Here is a 20,609-nt window from a genome sequence, read left to right as displayed (position 1 = left end):
ATGTACGGGAGTGGAGAGGAGCGACTGGCGACGCGAGATCGAAGGCCCAGGAGCACATCCATCGGGCAGCTGCCGCCGGAGGATATGCTCGGAGGTTCGAACGACGATAGCGCGCAGCTCCTGCCCTCTCTCGCCGATGAACGGCGGCAGAGGCGCGCCGCACACTGGTGGGGCCGCCTCCTCAATTCCATCGATCGACCCGATGCAAAGGGCGGCCACGGCAATCTTCTTCTCTACCTCACCATCCTCGGTACCTCCATCATCATCCTTTACACCACAAATAAATATTATAATAGTATATTATACAATAAATAAAAGCATTATAAAATTTAACATATTTTGTGGGCGTGGGTGGCGGCACAGGGGCGGCGGTGGGGTTGGTGGCGGGGTGGGCGGCGAGCGTCACGGGTCCGAGCAAGACCACGATGGAGCTGCTGGGCTTCCCGGGCGAGATTCTGCTCAGCATGCTGCGCGCCCTGGTGGTGCCCCTCATCATGTCCAGCATCGTCGTGGGCATCACCTCCCTCGGTACTACTACTTGCGCCGTTCTGTGTCTCCTAACAACAGACGCACACACGCGCACACACGCACACACGCACACACACGCACACACACACGCACACACGCGCTGGCCTGGCCTGATCAGGGAGTGCAAGCAACATGGGCCACCTCTCCCTGAGGGCGCTGCTCTACTACGGGCTGACCACCATCGTCTCCGCCATCTTCGGCATCTTCTGGGTGCTCCTCATCCAACCCGGTACGCCGGCACTTGCGCTCGCACCCGCACATTCCAGTGCATTCCTCATCCAACGTTCGGTTACAGGTACCTACGCCGAGGTGCCGACGGACGGGTCGGTGCCCAACGCACCACAGAAGACCCCGCTGGAGAGCATCCTGGACATCATACGGAGCCTGTTTCCGCCCAACCTGTTCAAGGCGGCCGTCGACATGAACGTTCTGGGCATCATCACCTTTTCCGTCGGTACAGCGCTCGCGCTCTTGTCCATCTTTCTGTTCGTCGTCAGTCCATTAAGTTGTGTGTTGACTGATAACATTTCTGCCGCTGTGTACATGTCCAGCTCTGGGCGTCGTCTTGATCATGATGGGCGACAAGGGTCATCCGTTGATCGACTTTTTTAATTCCTTCAACGAAGCCATCATGCGAATAGTCGGCCTGGGTACTCTTCCACTTCTCTCCCCTCTTTCGTCTACGTCACTGACCCAACTTCATTCTTTGGCACACATAATGTAGTGATCTGGTGCGTGCCGATCGGCATCTGTTCGCTGATCATCGCCAAGCTGGGCCACGATGGCAACTTCTGGGCCAAGCTCGAGCAACTCAGCGTGTTCGTTGGTACCACGTCTTCCCCTCGCCTCCCTCTTCGTCTATCAGTTTCTCCATTTCGGCGGACCCACCACCCAGCCAGAGGAGTACGCCGTCGTGTGATCCGTCAAACCTCATCACTGCAAGCAAAGGGGGCGTAGCTCAGTGGTAGAGCAGGCGACTGCAGATCGTCAGGTCCCCGGTTCAAACCCGGGCGCCCCCTTCCTTTTTTTAAATTGGTTTTTTATTCCGGGCCTACTTTTTTTTTGCTCACGTGAGTTAATGGCGGTGTGTGGCGCAGTGACGGTGGTGCTCGGCCTCGGGTTTCATATGTTCGTCTTCCTACCGTGTGTCTACGCGTTCATCGTCCGCAAGAATCCCTTCGTGGTACGTAACACACCGCTGTATTGTGTCCTGTGTGGTCTTCCGATGCATATGGAGCTGAGGTTGGTGCACTGCACTACGGGTGTGTGCTGTGATGTGGTGTGGTGTGATGTTAGTTCATGTCGCGCCTCTCGCAGGCTCTACTGATTGCGTTGGGCACGGCCTCTTCGTCCGCCACCCTCCCGGTCACCATCAAGTGCTGCGAGGAAAACAACGGCATCTCCCAGCGGGTCGCGCGCTTCGTGCTACCATTGGGCGGTACCACCCCTCCACCATCTTACACAACCTTGTTAGAAAGTCAACCTCTTCTTCTTCTTCTTCGTGATCGCTACGTAGCGACGATGAACATGAACGGGACGGCCCTCTACGAGGCGGTGGCCTGTATATTCATGGCCCAAGCGCTCGGCGTGGAGCTCTCGTTCGGTCAGGTACGCGCTCATACGTTTTGTACTCACTTGACGCCTGCTGCTCACAAGGCACTGGTTGGGGGTGCGTAGATCGTCATCACGGCTCTCACTGCGACGCTCGCTGCCATTGGCGCCGCCGGCATTCCTGAGGCCGGTCTGGTACATGCCAGCACCGCCTTGTTCTATTTTATTTGCATTAATTCTGTATTGTTTTAAAATAATAATATAATATAATATACTTTGTATTGTTTTAATATCATAATATGATATTTGATATTTTGCATTTTGTTTTAATAAGACACATTCGCCAGGTGACGTTGATCATGGTGCTCACGGCGGTGGGTCTCCCGCTGGAGGGGATCGGGCTTCTCTTCTCCATCGATTGGTTCCTCGATCGCCTTCGCACCAGTACCCCTCACTTGAACACGCACACACTCACCACCGCACGCACACGCGTTTTATTTGGCTCAATTAATTGCGGTGCGCGCAGCCGTGAACGTGTACGGTGATGCTGTCGGCGCCGCGATTGTGGATCACTGGGAGGCCAAGAAGTTCGAAGATCTGGAGCTCGACGACCCCTTCGCCGACTCGAGCAGCAGCAGCAAGGAGGGAAGCGGAAGCAGCAGCACCATCGGTACTATACTACATCAGCCCCACAGGCCACAATCGCTCACTGGGTGAGGCATGATGACTGATCCCCCTCTCTCGCTCGCTCGCTCGCTCGCATCACGCAGGCGAGGAGGACTCTGGCGTGATGACGCCCATCTTCTCCTCGGAGCGCGTCTACCCGCGATACCAGACCACGCCTTCCATGTGACGCGCCAGAGCCCGCCCGCGCCCTCTTTCTTCTCCCCTTTCGTTTTTTTTTTCAAGTGTACAGAGCACAAACGCACAGCGCGCGAAACGAATCTGCTAAAATTCTCAGCGGGCTGGTGCACGATTGGGCGTTGGTGGAGCCAAAGTAGAGTATGTTGAAGAAGAAGGAGAGGAAGAGGAAGACATGGAACGAAAAGAAGAGACGATGATTAGGGGGGGCAGGTGCGTGATGGTTCCCTTCCGCAAGGAGTTCGCAGAGGAGCTGGCGAGGGTGGCCAACAACCCCAACATCGCGCGCAACTTGCGGGACAGCTTTCCACACCCCTACACGCTCCAGGACGCCCACGCCTAGATCGCCTTCTGTCAGCGCAACGACAACGGCCGACGCTTCTGCATCTGCGTCGAAAGAGAAGACGGCCGCGACGAAGGTGAAGGTGATAGACGAGCGAAGGGGAGTGACGACGCAGTACCCGATGATGCCGACGGTGGCCAGGAACGCCGTAAGAGTAGTAGTCGATGGCTGCCCGTGGGAGGCATCGAGGCGATGGAGGTGCCGGGCGGCACCAACTTCACGCACCGGGCGGACCTGGGCTACTGGCTGGCGGAGTCGCACTGGGGTCGTGGCATCATGACCGACGCCGTCGCCGCCTTCGTTCGCTATCTCTTCTCCGACGACTTCGCGACGCGGTGTAACGGCGGACAGCCCATCATCAGGTAGTACCTTCTTTCTCGCGCGCAAGGAGGGCGCACGGGACTGAGCGCCCGCACGGTGTGTGTGTGCGTGTGTCCTGTGCGCATCAGGCTTGAAGCGCGGGTGTACGCACACAACGCGGGATCGGGTCGAGTGCTGGAGAAGGCCGGGTTCCAGCTGGAGTGTAGAGAGAGGCTGGCATACATCAAGCAGGGGCAGTACCTCGACGGTTTCAAGTACGCCCTCGTCCGTGCACCGCCAGCGCAGGATGAGGACGCCGGCAGAGACGCAGCAGTGAGATGCACGAGTGAGTAAGCATGCACGAAAATGAAATGAGAAAAGAGGAGTGCACTCAATCTAGTGATTGCCTCGGTTTATCTGCGTGTCCAGATTAAGTACATGAGAAGGTATATTCACAAGAGTGGCAGAGAGACAGAGGCAGAGATGATAGGGGAGTGGAGCATGAATGAAAGAGAAAGAAGGAGTGTCGTTTGTTCAAAAGATCGAAGGGGGGAGGTTCGTGCTGTGCGCGATGATTACTCGCCGATGGCCTGGAACACGGGGTAGTACTTGAGGCCAGACTGGTCTCTCTGTGGATCTCGGAATTGAAGAACGAGTCTCGACATGTCGTACTTGGTGATGTCGGTCTCCTCAGACCGCCAGAAGTCGGGGGCCGAGTCCGGGATTATGTTCTCCACCCCATGGTAGAGCTGCCCGCCGTTGAAGATCAGCGCATCGCCCGAGTCCAGACGCACGTAGGTTCGTTCGCTCGTTTTCGTCTGTCGCGACGATTGGCAATTTCACGATTTAAGCTGATTGATGATACACAGCGCACAGTGGCCGACACGTAGAATTCAAAATCTCTAGAATGCCGTACCTCAGAGTAGAAGAAGTTTGCTGAGTCGCCGATGGAAACGCTCAGAGCCCAGCCCTTGGCACCGTCGACGTGAGGGATGAAGCTGCCCCCGTGGGGATACAAGATGGCGTAGAGCGATGCCGGATTGTACTTGCTGGGGCACTGCATGTTGTCGCCGTTGCGCCTTCCTGCCTCGTAGGCCGTCTTGAACATCTTTCGTCCGAAGCGCAGCAATCGCGTGGGCTCCTTCATGCCCTTCATGCTCGCGGGCACGGCCGGCCAGTTGTAGAACAAGATGGGGACGGCCTTTTTCGATGTGCTCGCGTATCTGCATCGTGGGAGCAGACCTCTGTTGGGCTCCTCGTCGGCCATCTTGAGGCAGGCCCTGACCAGGCTCAGCTGCTCCTCGAGATCGAGGCATCCCTTGAACAGCACCACCCCGTGAGGTAGCGGCTGCGCCGAGATCTTCTTGTCCTTGCTCTTCTTCAGGAACAGGTCGCCGTCTTCGTAGAAGTTCGAGGCGAACGTGTTCGAGAGCCTCGTCGTTAGCTTCTCCATCTCGCGACGATGTGTGTATTGATGATGTGATGTGTAGTCTGCTGCCGAATCGGTCTTCGCTTCTGCCGAATCGATCGATCGCCTGAAGCCCTTGATGCGTGCGTACGACGTGGAAGCTTCTCTCGCGACCTCTGGCCTCCTCCTTTCTTCCTCTCTTCTTCTTCTGCTGCCTCTTCTTGTACGAGGGGGCGAGACGTGTAGAGCGAGAAGGTTGCTGGCAGCCCTGCGCCAAATTGAACGTGGAGTGGAAGCAAAAATTCTGGCGCCGCCTTGCCGCACTCTTTCCCGAATTTCGTTCTTCTCCACGAGTCCTGCAATTTCTTGATTGATTTCTTCAGTTCTTTTAGATTTCCCTTGGTTGGTATCGATCGAAAGACACCAGAGTGGAGGTGCGTGCGGCAAGCACAAGTGCGCACGGTGGCACTCAACATGAGGAACGCGGCACACTGCACTTGTGCTCTTGAAAAGAGGCTGATCAGATAGCCTTCTTAGCCTTATTCTTATTTCTGGTGAAGACAGCGTTGGGCTTTTCTCGGCGAGCGTGGTGAATCTTAACCTCCCTCGACAGCCTGTGGCCGAAGAGTTGAGAGCCCCACCAGTTCTCTGCGCTCCTCTGCTGCGGCGACTTGAGCCTCTCCTTCGCGGACAACACGGTCACGCGGAAATTCCTGCAATAAATAATAAATAATAAATAAGAACAAACAATTAACAGTAATTAGACGGATGCGTACTTCTTCGTGATGGTGCCGGTCTTCTTGAGCGTACTTTCATCCCTTTTGATTTTGTTGGCCTTCTTCGCTCCTAGAGGGCGATGGGGTTAGATCCATCACGATTCTCAACATCCGGAAGATTGGAGCAAGATTGGATTGCGCACAAAGAATGAAAAGGTTGGAATCTTTTTAGATGTACCTTTCCCTTTGCTTGGTTGTGTGCGCGGCATGGTGATGATGCTTGTTGCGTTCTGATGACGATTATGTTCTGAACTTTTTGCGCGCAATTCTTTTTCTTTTTGCCTTCTTGAGAATTTTTTTCAACTCCGCTAGGGCAAGCCACAGGGCCGATGTTGGTGCGATTGATGGGAAGCAATTTTCTCAAGCTTGGCCCGAGTTGCAAGTGCGAGTCGTCGTTGGTAAAGTTTAAAGTAACATTCTTTCATTCTTTATAACAGAGTACAAGCATAAATCTTTCGATTCCGGTTGTCTCCCACGCTCTCCGGAGACGAACCACGGTGAGTTTGATCACTTGATTGTGGTTCGCCGCCAGAGAGTGTGGGAAAGGTGTCGTGAGGTACACGGCCAGAGTAAGCTCCGTTGAGTTGGCGTCCGGGGGCTGTCACGACGGTCAGTTGGCCCCGGCGCTGATTGAACATAACTGTGCTATGACGAACTCGTTGGCCACCGACGACTCGAGTGAACTCCAAGGGCCGGCCATCTCGCAACGAGGCGAGACGGCCAGGTCCTCATCTTGGTTCCGGCCCGAGAGCCGGCCGCCGGTGAAGCCAAACTTCTGCGCATGAGCGCTGACACTTTCTGTCCTAGTGTCCGGAGACTTTCCCCAAAGAGCGGTGGGTTGATGAGCAGACGAGAGAACCAGGGTGACCCCCTGGGCTCAAGCTGTACGCATGTGTTGCTTCGATGGTAATCCTTGGCCGTGTACAAAGAGTGCAGATGCCACTATTTTCTTTTTATATTTCTCGCCTTCCTCGTTTTTTCCTCCGGAGGACGGAGAAATCGGACAACCAACCAGAAATCAAAAATCATTGAGAAATGCTGCTGGGTAAAAAGCGGACAAAAAAGGGCGGGAAAGATCTCGCATTCCGAACGCGTCGGAGACGAGCTGATTTTATCATCCCTGAGTTATGGAGGGCGACGGCAGCGCGATGGAGGAAGCAGTGGTGCTGGATGAAGACGACGCCGTCGTCGAAAAGAAGGAGGAAGACGCGGCACCGGTCGAGCAGACATGGAAGGACGCCACGATGATGAGTATTCCCGAAATTCGGGAAGAAATGGCACTCGTCAAGAGGGAAATCGAGGACATTGAGGACCAATTGAATGAAGATGACGAAGATGGTATGTCCGCCGAGCCCTTCAGCCTGTAGGACGACAATGCCTAATCTCTCATCTGATTTGCAGATGATTATGAGGTGGTAGTGCCCAACATTCCCCCGCACTGCGTCCCCATTCGCGCAGACGTGCGAGGATTCGATTGGCAGGTACATAATCCATCTTTGCGATCTTCACTCGCCTCAGCATGGGCCTCTAAACAAGTCGATGGGCAACAGGCGCTGGGCAAACAGGTCCAGTTCGATGTCATCGTGATGGACCCTCCGTGGCAGCTTGCCGGTTCCGCCCCCACGCGTGGTGTACGTAGAAACCACTCTTCTATCTCATACCGCACACGCACGCAGCGCACAACTCGCTCATTCGAAGGCTTCTCTCGAACCGCCGTGTCTTGCGCGCACACAGGTGGCGCTGGGCTACAAGCAGCTGCACAACAAGGACATCGAAAAGATCCCCATCCCGCTGCTGCAGACCAACGGCTTCCTATTTATTTGGGTCATCAACGCCCGCTACGCCTTTGCGCTCGACCTCATGGAGAAGTGGGGCTACAGGTGCACGCTCCGCACCCAACATCACACACAACGAGCACGCACCACGCACGCGCATCACCGCACCACCCGCACACGCGCACTCACTCGCATGTGTGTGTGGATGTAGGTTCGTGGACGACATTGCGTGGGTGAAGGCGACGGTCAATCGTCGTATGGCCAAGGGGCACGGCTTCTACCTGCAGCACGCCAAGGAGACCTGTCTGGTGGGCCTGAAGGGCGAAGATCCGCCCAACATGCGCGGCAATCGGTGCTCGGACGTCATTTTCAGCGAGCGACGAGGGCAGAGCCAGAAGCCAGAGGAGATCTACCACATCATGGAAGCCCTGGTGCCCAACGGTACTCTACTCTTCCAGAGTCCCACCATCAACCCCCTCCCCCAAACATTGCTCGCACTGACCTCTTCAACCCAACCGCTCTCTACTCGCACGGACGATGATGACGATCATCATCAGGGAGGTACCTGGAGATCTTTGCCCGCCGAAACAACCTCCGCAACCATTGGGTGTCGGTGGGCTTGGAGCTCTAGGGCCGGACCACTCCCTCTTGTATACAATCTTTCGTTCGTCTTCTTTTCCTCCAGCCAACAACCCCCCTTCGTCCAAACAACTCCAACTCCAACCCGAGCCCAAGTCCAGTGTGAAGAAGAGAGGAGGAGGTCTGTAGTGGGTTCTGCTTAGCAGTCTGTCACAAGCCAACGTTGGGCTGGATATCCATCTCTACGTGGCTGCTCGAGAGACTGTCAAGCCCCGCCTCCTTTGCTTTTCCACTCACTTCGGCCGTGCGGGTGTTGTTGTCATCAAAGGTCCAGGGGGAAGTAGGTCATCACCGGCAGACTGCGGCAAGCCATCGGCTCTTTGGAGCTCAGTACCGGCCCAATCCTGCGACACGCAAGCAAAAGCGCGTGAGCGGAAAAGAGAAGAAGAAGTGGAGTGTTGATGGTGAGTGAGAGAGAGATGGGGTGTTGATGATGATGATGCGCCTTGAGCGTCGACGTACTTGATCTTGGTGAAGGGACCGTAGAGGACGTCGTCGATAAGGACGTGGAACTCGTCCTTCCTCCTGTCCTTGGGTTCAACCTCGATCGCCGAGATGTGGTACGTGTGCTCCTTCGCCGAGCGTGCGCTGCGCTTTTTCTGTTTTCGAATCGCGTTAGCGCTCTTCAACAACAGTCGTGTGTGTGTGCGCGGTGCGTACCGAGTCAGCCTTCTGAGTGTACATCTCGAGCCAGTTCTTGGAAGGGTGGGCTGGCGTGAAGCGGTCCCCTCGCGCCGGGACATTGGCCACCACGATCTCGTTGTACGGCTGTTACACACGCCGCCCACGCCCCATCAGCAACACAGAAGCCACACACGACACACAACACACACACACACACACGCGCCGTTCGTCCTGGGGAGGGGACGCACCCTGTATTTCATGGGCGGGCCCTGCCTCGGGGCGCCGGTGACGCTCATCTGTATGAACTTGAGGCCCAGCGCGCAGGGCGCGTACTTGAAGCCCTTGACCTTGCTCTGGAGCTCCTCCACACTCATCCGCTCCGTCATGTTATTCGACGTCTGGACCACACCCGCCCGAACACCAGCGTGAGGACACAACGTAATAAGTAATAATAAGAATAATATCATTAATAATATAAGTAAAAGTAAATGATAAGTAATAATAAAGAATAATGGTACTACCATGAAGGCTTTGGCAAAGGCCTGAATGCCGACGGTGACCCGCTGGGCGAAGGGCACGGTGAAGTAGGCCGTGTCGCCCACACACCAGCACTCGCATTGATAAAGGTTCACCTGCAGTGTGAAGGCCGCGTTGGTATGTGTCGTGTGTTGCGTGTGTCGTGTCATGTGTGCGGCGTGTTGCGCACGAACCTCGAGACGGTTTCGGGCCTCTCGGAAATAGTTCTGGAGCTCGGCGCGCAGGAGGAGGGACGGGCAGGGCGGTCGGAGCGGCACGCGCACGGAGGTGCCGCCCTCCAGCGCCGCCGCCACCTCGGCCGGCCCGATGCCCGCGTAGCTCCGCGCGATCAGCTGCATGCTGGGGCTCTGCCCCGACCACCACCACGCCACACGTCAGGCCGACGTCATCACCACGCAAAGCGCGGGGGGGGCTTGGCTTGGCTTGATGCCGGAAAGGGGGCGAAGAGAGGCACCGGCGAGTCGATGGCGGACCAGGTGGCCTTCTTGGCCCGGCCGTCGGCCTTGGGCTCCGCCGCGCCGGCCGAGGGGAGCACTCGCAGGAGGTAGTTCGCCAGACACAGGACGTGCCTGGACGCGTCGGCCCAGCGCTCGGTCAGCTCACATTGGGGTGGTCGGTGGGAAGAGGAGGGAGGGGCTATTGGCTACCACTACGCACCTGCCGTACCAGCCGTCGTGTTTGGCCAGGAAATGGGGAAAATTGGATGATCGGCCCTCGATGTCTGACGTCAGCGAAAGAAAAGTGAGCAAGCGTGTGCGTGTGCGGTGGTGCGTGTTGTCTTGTGTTGTCTTGTGTGGCGAAGACGAGGGCGGAAAGCGGGAGGCGGTGGGGTACCGAGGGGAATGATGTAAAATTGGAAGGAGAGGTTCTCGAAGAGGCGCGGCTTGGTCATTTTGAGGGCCACGTAGCTCCCCGCCACGGAGTGCAGGGTCTGGTCGTCGCCCGCTATTCCCACCTTAATCACGCACGGTCTGCCCGCGCGGGCACAATACATCATCGCACACGTCATCAATACCGCACGACACGACACGACACGGCCACACGGTCGCGAGGCGAGGAAAAGGAAAGCGCACTTGGGGTTGTCGGGGGGCTGTCGGTGGAGCTTGATGATGTTGAGGAGGATGTCCATCGACATGCGATGCGGATATCTGGATTGGACGCGACGAGGAAATGAATGTGATGAGCGCGCACGACATCTGGAAGAACCACAACACACACAATCACACACACACACGACACACGACACACGACACACACGGGACGCACTTGAAGTGGGTCTCGTAATTCAGGGGCGGCTCTTCAGTGGAGGAGTTGATCATCATAAACTCGAACTGCAACGGCGGCAGGCTGCATTGGGCGGCGTAAGCATGAGTGTCGTGTGTGCCGTGTGCCGTGTGTTGCGTGTCGCACCTGGAAGTCCGTGCACTGCTCTGCAGGGCAACAGACGATCGCCTCGTCGCCGTCGACCGGGAGACTATGTAATCCTTCAGCGCAGTCAACTTTTGATGGCGGAACGCAATCGCTTCCTTTTCGCTCCTGCGTGCGCGCGTGCGGTCAGTGATCGATGCATCGCCCAACGTTGAGGCGAAGAACCGAGGGAGGCGAAAGAGCAGTACATCATCACGGCCTGGTTGAGGATCTCCATGGCGGTGTGGTAGAACGTGGCGGTGTCCTCCCGCGTGCAGAACTCGAGGTGCAGCTGGTCGGGATCGATATTCGCGTTGGTCTCCAGAATGCTGGCCAGCAGATTCATCTGGATCTGCGACGGGCTCACTTCCTCCGGCGGGAACGACTGCGCCAGCATTGCAATACATATCATACAGTATCATCATATACATACATCAATCATATATGCATATACATACATCAATCTGTATGCATACATATCCATACATACAAGACAAGTAGAGAATTAGCGGCGAAGGCCGTATGTGTACAAACATACGAGATTACAGCATAGTAGAAGAGGGGAATGAATTTTACCTGGAGCAGAGTCCGCAGCCGCTTGGCCTTTTCGATGTTCTGATCGGCGATGATGTACACAATGCGCTCCCTTTTTGGTTTGAAACAGAAAAGATGAGAATGGAAAATGGAGGTGTGTCGATACAGTGCCTTAGGTTCGATGCGGCGGCGACTCCACCACCGCGCACGCGCACGCACGCGCACAGCGTACCTCCCAGTGAGGACGTAGCCCTTCTCCAACTCGGGATTCTCCTCGACGAACAGTTCTCGCATGCCTGAGCCTGCCGACTTGAGTTCGACGGAGAGGAGATTCAGGAGCTCCTTGGCGACGTCGCCATAGGGGCAGGGCCACAGGTAGTACTGCTTCACCACTTCGATCGCATTCTCCAGTATCTCCGGATCTAGCTTCGGAGACTGGAGAGCACGACACACACGGCACCACCGCACACGACACGACACGACCACACGCACGCGCTGGGGTGAGGCAACGCTGTAGCACGATATGTGGGGGGGGGAGCGTACGACGACGACGAAGCCTCGGAGCATGTGCAGCAGCGTCAGCAGTTGGGCGTCGCGCATGGTCTTGGACTGCTTGAGCAACGTGAGGACGCCATCAAAGAGGATGCGCGTCTGTCGACCCTCGCGAAGGCAGTTGCGCAGGTAAGTGTTGAGCAGGCACGACGCGACTGCACACGCAAGAGAACGAACGTCTGGTCAGCATTGTGTGCGGTGTGTGCGGTGTGTGTGTTGTGTGTGTGGTCGCGTAGGGACGCACGGAGCCCGATGGGCGCCGAATCGGCGACGAAGTCATCAGGGAAGGGGATGTGCGAGCATTGCGCGATCAGCGAGAAGGCGCTCTCGTTGGCTTCGAGATATCCCGGCGCCAGCGCGCGCAGACACTGCGGTGGGGTGGAGATGTGACGGCCGAGTGAGTTGCGCGCACAGCCGCACGTCATGGGAAGGATGAAGAAGAAGGAGTAGAAGAAAGAGAACACGAAGCACTGCAATCACAGCGATGATGAAGGCGAGAAGAAGTCTTCGAACCTCGTCAACGAAGGTGCTGTCGAGAGCCGCTTTGCCCTTGGGCGGCACGACGTCGCCGCGGCCGCGAAGCTTGAGCCAGCGGGCGATGGCGACCTTGAGCGGGTCCGACGTGGCATCGAAAGGGAAGAACAGGGAGATGAAGTAAATCGTGCCCAGCAGCGTTTGTTGGTTGTCCACTGGGCAGATGAGGGTGAGAATTGATTCGAATGGATGCACGTATATAGCGGATAAGAAGAGGAGGCGTACGAGATTCAGAGGTGAGACGGGCTTGATCGGATGCGTTCTCGTATTCCTTGCCCACGACCTTGCGTACCAGATCCGCCAAGATGTAAGACTTGTCTTCGCCCGTAGACACCGCTACAAACTTGACGATGAGCGACGTCAAGTAGTCCGAGACCTGCACCGGGTTGGTGCTCAAGTCGGCCCAGAATTGATGGTACTGGGCCGGGCCTACATCGCCTCCTTTTGATGTGAACCCCATCACCGTCTCGGCCATTGCGATGAGCTGATTTTCGAACACATTCTTGTCCATCGTGAGAGCCGCCTGTGCAGCTAAATACCATCAAGAGAAGACGAATCGCCCCTTCTTGCTTTCTTGATGGACCAACGGTCAGGTGCTTTTTTTTTTTTTGTTATTTTTTTATTTTGTTTTTCCATTTTCCGCAGATAAAACAAATAGCCACGGCGCATGCGCGGTGATGGCGAGGCTGGCACAAGAAGGGAATGTGTTGATTGAATGTCGTCTTTTTAGGTGATAGGGAATGTATGATTTACAAGAAAGTCGGTTGTCTTCGACTTCTATCCAACATGCTGGGGTAAAGGTCGGGCTAAATCGATTGAGGCGAGGGAAGAGGCAAAACTGAAGGGGAGAGTGTCGTCCGGTTCGTCGAGATGGGGTTCTATCGATTATTCGATGGGTGTCAGGGAGTGGCGTAGAACTGGGCGCACGGTCGATGGCTGAAGGGGTTGATTTACGAGTCGGAGACGCGGTCCTTGTAGTGGATCCTGGTGGAGAGATCCTTCGTCATGTCCCTCTTCTTCGAGGCCTTGGGCTTGCTGCTGAGCTCCTTCAGCTTCTCCTCAATCTCGGACTGGTGCTCGTTGTGGTACTTGGTGAGCGCCTCGACGAGGGCGGCCGAGTTCTGGTTGGCCTTCTCACCCACGCGCTTGGCGAGCGAGACGAGCCTCTTCCTGGGCATGTTCTCGAGGTCCTTCACCTTGAACACGACGACCTTGCTCTTCTTGTCGGCGGCGGCGGACGCGGCGGTGGTCTTCTTCGTGGACGACATCTTGTAGTTAGGTGGGGTAGTAGTTGAAACTGATCAAATCCGCAGTTGTGCTGCCGGCTTTATAAAAACAAGGGGAAGAGCTGAAACGGCCGACCGTTGTGGCCTACAACGGCTAGCCGCGCTCACCCATTGGTCCAATCTGTGTTTTCATTTTTTTTTGCACAGTGCCAGGAATTAGTCTCGCATTTCGCTGTTCGTTCTCTCTTTCCAAGCAAAAGACAAAAAGAAAAGGGGCGGAAACGAGAAAAGATGATGTTCTAGAATGGAGAATAAATGGTTGTGTGCTTTTATGTACGTTTGAAAAATGGGGATGTATGTGCATAGGGGGGGGAGAGTCACTGACGTCCGTTCTTGCCGTCCTCGTCGGTGACGAGCTCCCACTCGTTGTCTTCCTCCTTCGAGGCATTCTTGAAGATCTCGTCCAGCTTGCGGAGAGCCTCCTCGGCCTTGACCCTCGCCATCACCTCCGCCTCGACTTGCTCCTCGAGCTGGATGCGATCGACCTGCTCCTGCTTAAGCGCGTAGTCGAGCTGCACGATCGCCTCGGCCTGCTTCTTCATGTGATCGTTGAGCGCGGCAATGACCGACGTCTGCCGCTTCTCGCCCTCCTTGCGCGCGTCGATCTCAGCAAAGAGCTCGCGCGCGATCTTCTCGCGCAGCGTCTTCTCGAGCTCGTAGCTTTCCTTGAGCGTCTCGAGCTCCTTGGCGAGCTGCTGCCTGGACTCCTTCTCCGCGGAGAGCTTCTCCTCGAGGCCGGCCTTCTCCGCGGCGGCGGCAGCCGAGACCTGCAGCATCTCCTCCTTGTTGCGCTCGGCCTCGGCGACGAGCTGGGCACGAAGGCCGCCAGCAATCTCTTCAAGTCCCTTGCGCGCGTCCTGCTCGTCGTCCAGTTCCTGACGGAGGTCGCGGTTGAGCTTGTCGATCAGGGCGTTGGCCGCGACGAGGCGGTCATCGGCGTCGGCCAGGTCGCGAGCGCGGGCTGTCGACTCCTGGCGCACGTCGGCCAGGGTCTGCTCCATCTGCCGCATCCGCTCCTCCGCCAACTCGGCCTCGCGCTTGGCTTCGGCTCGCTCGAGCTCGACTTGCCACCTCTCCTGCTCCCACGCCTCTTCCCGCCTCTTGGCTGTTGTGCGCAGATCGGCCACCTCCTCCTGGGCGCGCACGACGACCTCCCGCAGCTGCGCCTTGAGCATGTCGAGCTCCTGTCGCAGGGCTTCGGCCTCCTGGTCGCGCTGGGCCACTTCGGTCTGTGCGGTCGTCAGCTTCTGTCCGACTTCGGTAAGGGCCGCTTGGAGTTCGTGCTTCGAGCGCTCCATCTCCTCGGCGGTGGCGGTAAGGTCCTGCGTGCAGGTCTTGAGCTCAGTGTTGAGTTCGTTCGCCGTTCGCTTCCACGCCTCCTCCTTCCGCTCGTGCGCCTCGATCGCCTTGGCGAGTTCCTCTTCGAGTTGTGCCTTCTCCTGGGCCAGCTGATCCTTCAGGGCCTCTTCCTGGGCAGCGTGTTTCTGATTGAGCTTCACGAGGCGTTGTCGCCACGTGTCCACTTCGGCCTGGAGTCGCTCCTCGGCTGCTTGCTGTGCTTCCTTGGCCTCGTTGTCCTTCCTGGCGCTCGTCTCGCTCCACTCGTGCTCACGCTGGTCCAGCAAGCTGCAGCACGTATGCATCTTCTTCTCGAGGTCTCTCTTTTCCTGCTCCAGGGTCGTGAGGCTTGAGTCGAGAACTACGATCTTGGACTTCAGCAGAGCGATTTCCTCTGCTCGGTGTTCGGCCTCTTTCGAAAGGCGGTGGCGTTCAGCTTCGTGCTGCGCGAGAGCCGCCGCCTGCTTGTCGATCTCGACGAGTAGGACCCGCATCTCGTCATTCTTGCTGGCGACCTCGTCGCGGAGGCGACGCAGCTCCTCCTCCTTCTGGTCCTTCAGCTTGCACTCGCCCCGAAGCTCCTGTTCGAGGTGGAAGATGCGCTTGCGGTAGCTATCCAGCTCTTCGGAAAGCTGACGTTTCTCCTCGGTGGCGCTCTTGGCGACCTCTTCGTACTGGGCAGCCCACTTCCGCTCCGCCTCTTCACGGCCCTGGCGCTCGAGGTCGATCGTCTTGCGCATGTTTTCGTGCTCCTCTTCCAGCTTCTCCTTTCGCTGCCGCTCGGCCTTGCGTCGGGAGTCGACCTCCAGGAGACGGTTCTGCGCGGCCTTGACGATGGAAATGTACTTGTCCTCCACGTGAGGCGAGGCGTCGCCGCTAAGCAGCTGAGCCAGGTCGTCCGTGCGGCCGAGGTGCTTGTTGCTGGCCGGTGAAGCGTTCTTTCCATCCCCCTCGAACGAAGGAATACGACTTCCGCGCTCGGCGATCGGGAGCGACAGGCGGAGTGAGTTGATTTCCTCTTCGGCCTTGAGCCTCAGTTCACGCAGCTCCTGTTCGGCCTTGATGCGCTGCTCGACGATGGCCCTGCAGTAGGATTTGGCATGTCAGCGCCCATTCGCAGCACGGAACAAACCATGTGCGATCCAAACGGCATACCTTTCTAGGCGCTGGCGTTCCAGGACTTCAGAGTCAAGGCGCTGCCTGAACTCCAGAGTCTGCGAGAGACTCATACTGAGGTCCTCCCTGTGCGCCACCGAGACCTTCCACTCGCCGATGCTAGTCACGCTCTTCACGCTCGATCCAGGGCCAGCCACGTGCACGATGTAACCAAACTGTGGAATTCGCACAATCGAGCGTCGTGGGGGGTCAGGTAAGCGGTTGGCTGTACCGAGCATAAGGACGTAGAGAGAGCAGGTACCTGCAGTGGCGCGGCATCCTTTCCAAAGAAGGGCTTGGTGTGGGGCGAAACGACGGTGGGCTTGCCGAAGCGGATGAAGTCCGCGGCGACGAGAGACTCGGAAATGAAGCCCTTCCACTTCTTGGTGCCGCACGTCAGGCGCGCAGGAGGTGACTGGAAGAGCACACCATCCTGCTTGATCACGATGCCGTAGTGGACCTCGGCGCCGGGAGTGGCATCGACGTGCATCAAATCGAGGTAGAAGTCGATGCCTTCTACCTTACCTTGCAGGCCGGGGTCGAAGGTGGCTGTGCGATTGAGGTGTACGAGGGAGGCGGCCACGAGCTTGTGAGGTTCTTCGCCAGTCGCTCGCTGCGCAGTGATGGTCGTATGCCGCGATCGGCCCTTCGCACCGATGCTGGCGTGCACTGGTCCATCCATCCTGTTCTGCACGTCGATCTTTCTATTTACATTCTCGACATGCACTTGCTTGCGCGATGTGTAGCGAACAAAGAGATCCTCCCAGTCGACCTCCGCGAATTGTACATCGAAGAAGACCGTAGCTTTCATCGTGGAGAAGAAGAGGAAAGATGGAGAAGAGTAGCTATGCACAGATTTACAAAGAAGAAATGGAAGATCTTCGTGGAAAGAAGAAGAGAAGGATGTTCGACGTGTGCTTGCTACTCTCTTGTGGATTTGCTTGTCCTTTGTGTAGTTGATGCCAGATGACGCAGACGACAAATCGGAGAAACCGTAGTTACGTGCGGGTAGTTGCGTGAAAATGAACCGGAAACGACAAGCTGCGCACAAAATCGGGCCTCTGAAATTTCAACCGTCGCCTGCCCTGCACGCGAAAGGGGAAAAAGAGAAGAAAGTAGGCGCTCGCTGTTGCTGAAGGTGAAGGTGAACAGAACACAAGTGGGGCGAGCTCTCTTGATGAGGGTGCATTTGGTGAGTGGTGGATAAATAGAAAAAGACTCCCGACTTGTGAAGAATGAGTTCACGGCCTACCACGTGGTGTGTGGGCTCTTACTCTTACTCTTCCTTCTTCTTCTTGCCCAGAGGGAGCTTGGAGATCACCAGGTCGTAGTACTGGTTGAGGTGAGCGAGGGCGATGCCGTAGACACGGTCGATGTCGGCCTGCTTCTCCTGGTAGATCCTGGGCCACACGAAAGCGGCGAGGAAGACTGCACAAGTGGAAGCAGGGAAAGGTGAGAGAGTGATCAGCCACCGTCCTCTGGACGCTCATCGTTGGCGAACGCGCTCGCGATTGTAAGAGCGTTGAAGCGAAGGAGGGGCACGTACTGCCGTAGAGGAGGACGATGCCAGAGAAGGCACCACCAACGATAGCGATGAACCACACGATCACAGCGATCTGTGATGAGAAAAGGGGGCAGGTGAGTTGCGGCTCGTCAAGGTGGTGCGGTGCAATCATCAATGGAGGGAGGTGGTATACCTTGACGGAGAAGACGGTGTCGGTGAAGTAGATGGCGTGCCTGGTCAGGTGGAGGAAGTCGTTGACCACGCCAACGAAGGCGTCGACGTGGGGCTTGAGGTCGCCCTCAGCCAGCACGAAAGGGTTCTTGAGCTTGGCGCTGTTTTACCACACGAAAATCAGCCAAGATCAAGCTGCCACCGGTGCCAAATTTGAAGCCTGGGTGATCAAATTTGCCCCGAAGCATGGATAGGGGGAGTTGATGACGTACGAGAAGGGGTTCTCGTATTTCTCCTTCTTGAGGTAGGCTCGCAGGAGGGTGCCGTTGGCGTAGACGCCAGCGACGAAGAGAAGGGCGAGGGCCAGGTAGGCGAACAGGCTCACGACGGTATAATCGCCACAGGTAATGAGGAAGAAAAAGAAGTTGCCGATGCCGAAGAGCAGCGCCGACTGGACGGGGTCGTTCCAGTGGAGAATGGAGGAAACTGTTCCATCAACGCATATAAAAACCCAGATGAGCAGCCTCTTCGCGATTAATGGAATGGCGAAGATGAGAGCGATCAAGTAAGAGTCTATGAGAGCTTTGGCTCGCGTACCATGGGAATAGAAGGGGCTCTTCTTCAAGGCGTCAACGAAAGGGGTACCCTCTGCGCAGTGAAGCAACCAAACATTGTCAGTGGGTTACAATTGTTTCCCAGGACCAATTCAATGGCCAACACCAACACATACCGCAACACTAACAACTACAATAAATCCCATTCTGTTCTTCGATGATTGACGACACCCCAACACTGTTTTGGTAAGCAAGTGGTCGCGCACCAGTCGAATCGGCCAATTCGGCAGGCTCGGCGCTGGACGGGCCGGTGGAGGAGACCACCACCTTCTGCGGTTGTTCATCGGACGACATGCTGTATGGCTTCTTGTGTGGATGGGTGAGTATGTGGCGGATCTGTGAATGAGAGCTTTGACGTTCTGTCTTGGGACTTCGTGCTGACGCTGTCCTTGCTGGCAGCTTCCGCCACGGAATTCATGAAAACCGTTCGTCGCGTCTTTCCCCACAAGTGCGCCCCCTGAACGCACGGGCGTGGAGTGAACAGTGAACACTTCAACACGATCAGAAGCCCTGACAACTTGCGTGTGGCTGGGCCTCGTCGCGGATGTTATGCGCCAGCTAGCCGCACACGACACCGAATGCAAGCGTGATGGTTTATCAGAAACAAAAAAAATGCGCAAGCGCACGAACGTTAGGCCTTGGTGTCCATGCCGTCTGCGCTCTCGGGCTGCTGGCCTTCAGCGCCCTCACCATCCTCATCGACCTTATAGTACTCGTCCGGATTCGACTCCCACACTGCGTACAGGCATTCGCGCAAACGTGGTGAGTGAGCCAATTGAACAAGGCGCTCGCAGCAGATGATTGCACACTCACTCACTCGCAGATAAGCCAACGCAAGTGTGGGGTGGTGAATGAAGAGAAGACGGTACCGGCTCTGTTCTTGTCAATGTTGCGGGCACGGGCAAGGTTGACGGAAAGCACCTTGCCGAAGAGCTCCCCATTGTGCATGTTCTCCTGCGCCGCCATGGCGTCCTCCCGCACCTCAAACTCCACAAACCCGAAGCCTCGGTTCTTGTCTGCGCTCGCCACGCATTGGCCACAGCACGCACCAGGGTCAGCGTGCGGCGTCACTGTGCGCATGCACGCTCTACTACGGCGCGGGCAGTGCGACAAGGGCCGCACAGCCAGAGGGGGGACTGGGGGGGTGGTGTACTCTGTTCATAGTTCATGGGGATCATGACGTCCACAATTTCGCCAAAGGGGATGAAAGCAGCCTTTAGTGTTTCCTCCGTCACTTCGTCTGCCAGACCACCTGTGCCGTGCCATCAGGTCCCCCCCCCGAGATTAAATGATGAGATTGAATTTAATTCCAGTTCTGAAAGAGCGCGTTATGGAGGGAAAATGGTTGGGCCTACTGTACCAACGTAAATCACGCGGTGTCGGTTATCAGCATTCATGAGCGACATCTTCAGCTTTTCTTCTTGATCGAGTAAAAAGACTTGAAAAAGCGAAACACCATTTCTCCCCTCTTTTTATTCACTGCTTCTTGGGCGGCGGGGGAGGAGACATCGCTTTGTCCCACTGGGAGGCTTGCGAGAGGGCAGTGTCTCGGGTGACGAGCTTCTCCTTGCCCTCTTCGTCCCACGGTTCCTTTCCACGATGCCTGAATGGGTGTTATGAGTTCAACACTTGCAATGGACCGTGCCGGGGTGGCGTACTTGGCGCGGTATGTTAGACGGCGGACGCCACTGTAGCCGGCCCAAAGGCACCCGGTAGCTGTGAACCACATGCGAGCATGTTAGAGGGAAGCGATTACCAGAAAGAGGTGTGTTTGTACCAACAACTGGGACGAGCGTCGTCCAGACCGGCTTGGACTGCACTCACACAGGAAGAGGAACAGGTTAGGGTCAGGGTACCGGGACGAACGAAGCAATCCAAGCGCGTACGCTCTCGGTAAAAACGTGAGGGTAACGCCTCTGTAGCGCTCGGTAGGCCATGCTTGATGATGCAATAAGGCTGTCGAGGGGAGGAGCAACACCTTGAACGAGAGGGCAGGAATTCAGAAGGAGATCTCGCCTCCAAGCCTTCGGCTGCCGTAAGAAAAGTCAGCGCGCAAGTCAGCGCGCTTCTGATGTTCCGAAGGGTGAACACCTCGATGTCTTCTATCTTCACCTGTCATGGCCACTGTTTGTCGAAGGGGTGTTGCGAAAAGAAAAACAAAAAAAGGGGACA

At 56.5% G+C, this 20,609-nt stretch overlaps 11 protein-coding genes across 11 annotated transcripts; 3 read left to right on the top strand and 8 right to left on the bottom strand.

Moving 5' to 3' along the window:
- On the top strand, positions 1 to 3,283 carry ACA1_366390 (transporter dicarboxylate, putative; the record flags this gene model as incomplete). The annotated part of the gene is made up of 14 exons (XM_004335992.1): positions 1 to 250; positions 364 to 528; positions 647 to 757; positions 824 to 982; positions 1,080 to 1,178; positions 1,253 to 1,354; positions 1,626 to 1,711; positions 1,846 to 1,966; positions 2,045 to 2,136; positions 2,206 to 2,274; positions 2,427 to 2,523; positions 2,606 to 2,749; positions 2,850 to 2,928; positions 3,154 to 3,283. The coding sequence occupies 14 exons, from the start codon at positions 1 to 3 to the stop codon at positions 3,281 to 3,283; spliced, it is 1,704 nt and encodes a 567-aa protein (XP_004336040.1).
- A 192-nt stretch (positions 3,284 to 3,475) lies between these two features.
- On the top strand, positions 3,476 to 3,920 carry ACA1_366380 (acetyltransferase; the record flags this gene model as incomplete). The annotated part of the gene is made up of 3 exons (XM_004335991.1): positions 3,476 to 3,645; positions 3,733 to 3,858; positions 3,890 to 3,920. The coding sequence occupies 3 exons, from the start codon at positions 3,476 to 3,478 to the stop codon at positions 3,918 to 3,920; spliced, it is 327 nt and encodes a 108-aa protein (XP_004336039.1).
- Positions 3,921 to 4,158: 238 nt separating this feature from the next.
- Positions 4,159 to 5,036, bottom strand: ACA1_366370 (uncharacterized protein; the record flags this gene model as incomplete). The annotated part of the gene is made up of 2 exons (XM_004335990.1): positions 4,159 to 4,401; positions 4,500 to 5,036. 2 exons carry the CDS (start codon positions 5,034 to 5,036, stop codon positions 4,159 to 4,161), a joined length of 780 nt encoding a protein of 259 aa, XP_004336038.1.
- A 475-nt stretch (positions 5,037 to 5,511) lies between these two features.
- Positions 5,512 to 5,976, bottom strand: ACA1_366360 (uncharacterized protein; the record flags this gene model as incomplete). Its single annotated transcript, XM_004335989.1, has 3 exons — positions 5,512 to 5,704; positions 5,768 to 5,837; positions 5,946 to 5,976. The coding sequence occupies 3 exons, from the start codon at positions 5,974 to 5,976 to the stop codon at positions 5,512 to 5,514; spliced, it is 294 nt and encodes a 97-aa protein (XP_004336037.1).
- Positions 5,977 to 6,894: 918 nt separating this feature from the next.
- On the top strand, positions 6,895 to 8,173 carry ACA1_366350 (MTA70 family protein; the record flags this gene model as incomplete). The annotated part of the gene is made up of 6 exons (XM_004335988.1): positions 6,895 to 7,105; positions 7,169 to 7,227; positions 7,249 to 7,398; positions 7,502 to 7,647; positions 7,754 to 7,983; positions 8,100 to 8,173. The coding sequence occupies 6 exons, from the start codon at positions 6,895 to 6,897 to the stop codon at positions 8,171 to 8,173; spliced, it is 870 nt and encodes a 289-aa protein (XP_004336036.1).
- A 270-nt stretch (positions 8,174 to 8,443) lies between these two features.
- On the bottom strand, positions 8,444 to 12,880 carry ACA1_366340 (uncharacterized protein; the record flags this gene model as incomplete). The annotated part of the gene is made up of 19 exons (XM_004335987.1): positions 8,444 to 8,525; positions 8,644 to 8,780; positions 8,842 to 8,949; positions 9,054 to 9,203; positions 9,324 to 9,437; positions 9,516 to 9,689; positions 9,797 to 9,911; positions 10,000 to 10,063; positions 10,177 to 10,313; positions 10,416 to 10,490; positions 10,609 to 10,689; positions 10,753 to 10,878; positions 10,959 to 11,134; positions 11,326 to 11,395; positions 11,516 to 11,718; positions 11,827 to 11,990; positions 12,080 to 12,203; positions 12,349 to 12,524; positions 12,595 to 12,880. The coding sequence occupies 19 exons, from the start codon at positions 12,878 to 12,880 to the stop codon at positions 8,444 to 8,446; spliced, it is 2,562 nt and encodes an 853-aa protein (XP_004336035.1).
- Positions 12,881 to 13,319: 439 nt separating this feature from the next.
- Positions 13,320 to 13,637, bottom strand: ACA1_366330 (uncharacterized protein; the record flags this gene model as incomplete). Its single annotated transcript, XM_004335986.1, has 1 exon — positions 13,320 to 13,637. One exon carries the CDS (start codon positions 13,635 to 13,637, stop codon positions 13,320 to 13,322), a length of 318 nt encoding a protein of 105 aa, XP_004336034.1.
- A 335-nt stretch (positions 13,638 to 13,972) lies between these two features.
- On the bottom strand, positions 13,973 to 16,959 carry ACA1_366320 (uncharacterized protein; the record flags this gene model as incomplete). Its single annotated transcript, XM_004335985.1, has 3 exons — positions 13,973 to 16,076; positions 16,149 to 16,324; positions 16,411 to 16,959. The coding sequence occupies 3 exons, from the start codon at positions 16,957 to 16,959 to the stop codon at positions 13,973 to 13,975; spliced, it is 2,829 nt and encodes a 942-aa protein (XP_004336033.1).
- Positions 16,960 to 17,424: 465 nt separating this feature from the next.
- On the bottom strand, positions 17,425 to 18,731 carry ACA1_366310 (reticulon protein; the record flags this gene model as incomplete). The annotated part of the gene is made up of 6 exons (XM_004335984.1): positions 17,425 to 17,576; positions 17,695 to 17,764; positions 17,846 to 17,984; positions 18,096 to 18,274; positions 18,421 to 18,437; positions 18,644 to 18,731. 6 exons carry the CDS (start codon positions 18,729 to 18,731, stop codon positions 17,425 to 17,427), a joined length of 645 nt encoding a protein of 214 aa, XP_004336032.1.
- A 337-nt stretch (positions 18,732 to 19,068) lies between these two features.
- ACA1_366300 (peptidylprolyl cis-trans isomerase e, ppie, putative) lies at positions 19,069 to 19,843 on the bottom strand (the record flags this gene model as incomplete). Its single annotated transcript, XM_004335983.1, has 4 exons — positions 19,069 to 19,172; positions 19,307 to 19,453; positions 19,591 to 19,689; positions 19,798 to 19,843. The coding sequence occupies 4 exons, from the start codon at positions 19,841 to 19,843 to the stop codon at positions 19,069 to 19,071; spliced, it is 396 nt and encodes a 131-aa protein (XP_004336031.1).
- A 70-nt stretch (positions 19,844 to 19,913) lies between these two features.
- ACA1_366290 (uncharacterized protein) lies at positions 19,914 to 20,374 on the bottom strand (the record flags this gene model as incomplete). The annotated part of the gene is made up of 4 exons (XM_004335982.1): positions 19,914 to 20,040; positions 20,078 to 20,153; positions 20,215 to 20,251; positions 20,294 to 20,374. The coding sequence occupies 4 exons, from the start codon at positions 20,372 to 20,374 to the stop codon at positions 19,914 to 19,916; spliced, it is 321 nt and encodes a 106-aa protein (XP_004336030.1).
- Positions 20,375 to 20,609: the final 235 nt, after the last annotated feature.

This window comes from Acanthamoeba castellanii (assembly GCF_000313135.1).
Source record: "Acanthamoeba castellanii str. Neff unplaced genomic scaffold scf7180000084641, whole genome shotgun sequence".
NCBI classification, from domain to species: Eukaryota; Discosea; order Longamoebia; family Acanthamoebidae; genus Acanthamoeba; species Acanthamoeba castellanii.
Note: the sequence above shows the minus strand (reverse complement) of the source record. Positions and strands in the feature narration are given on the sequence as shown.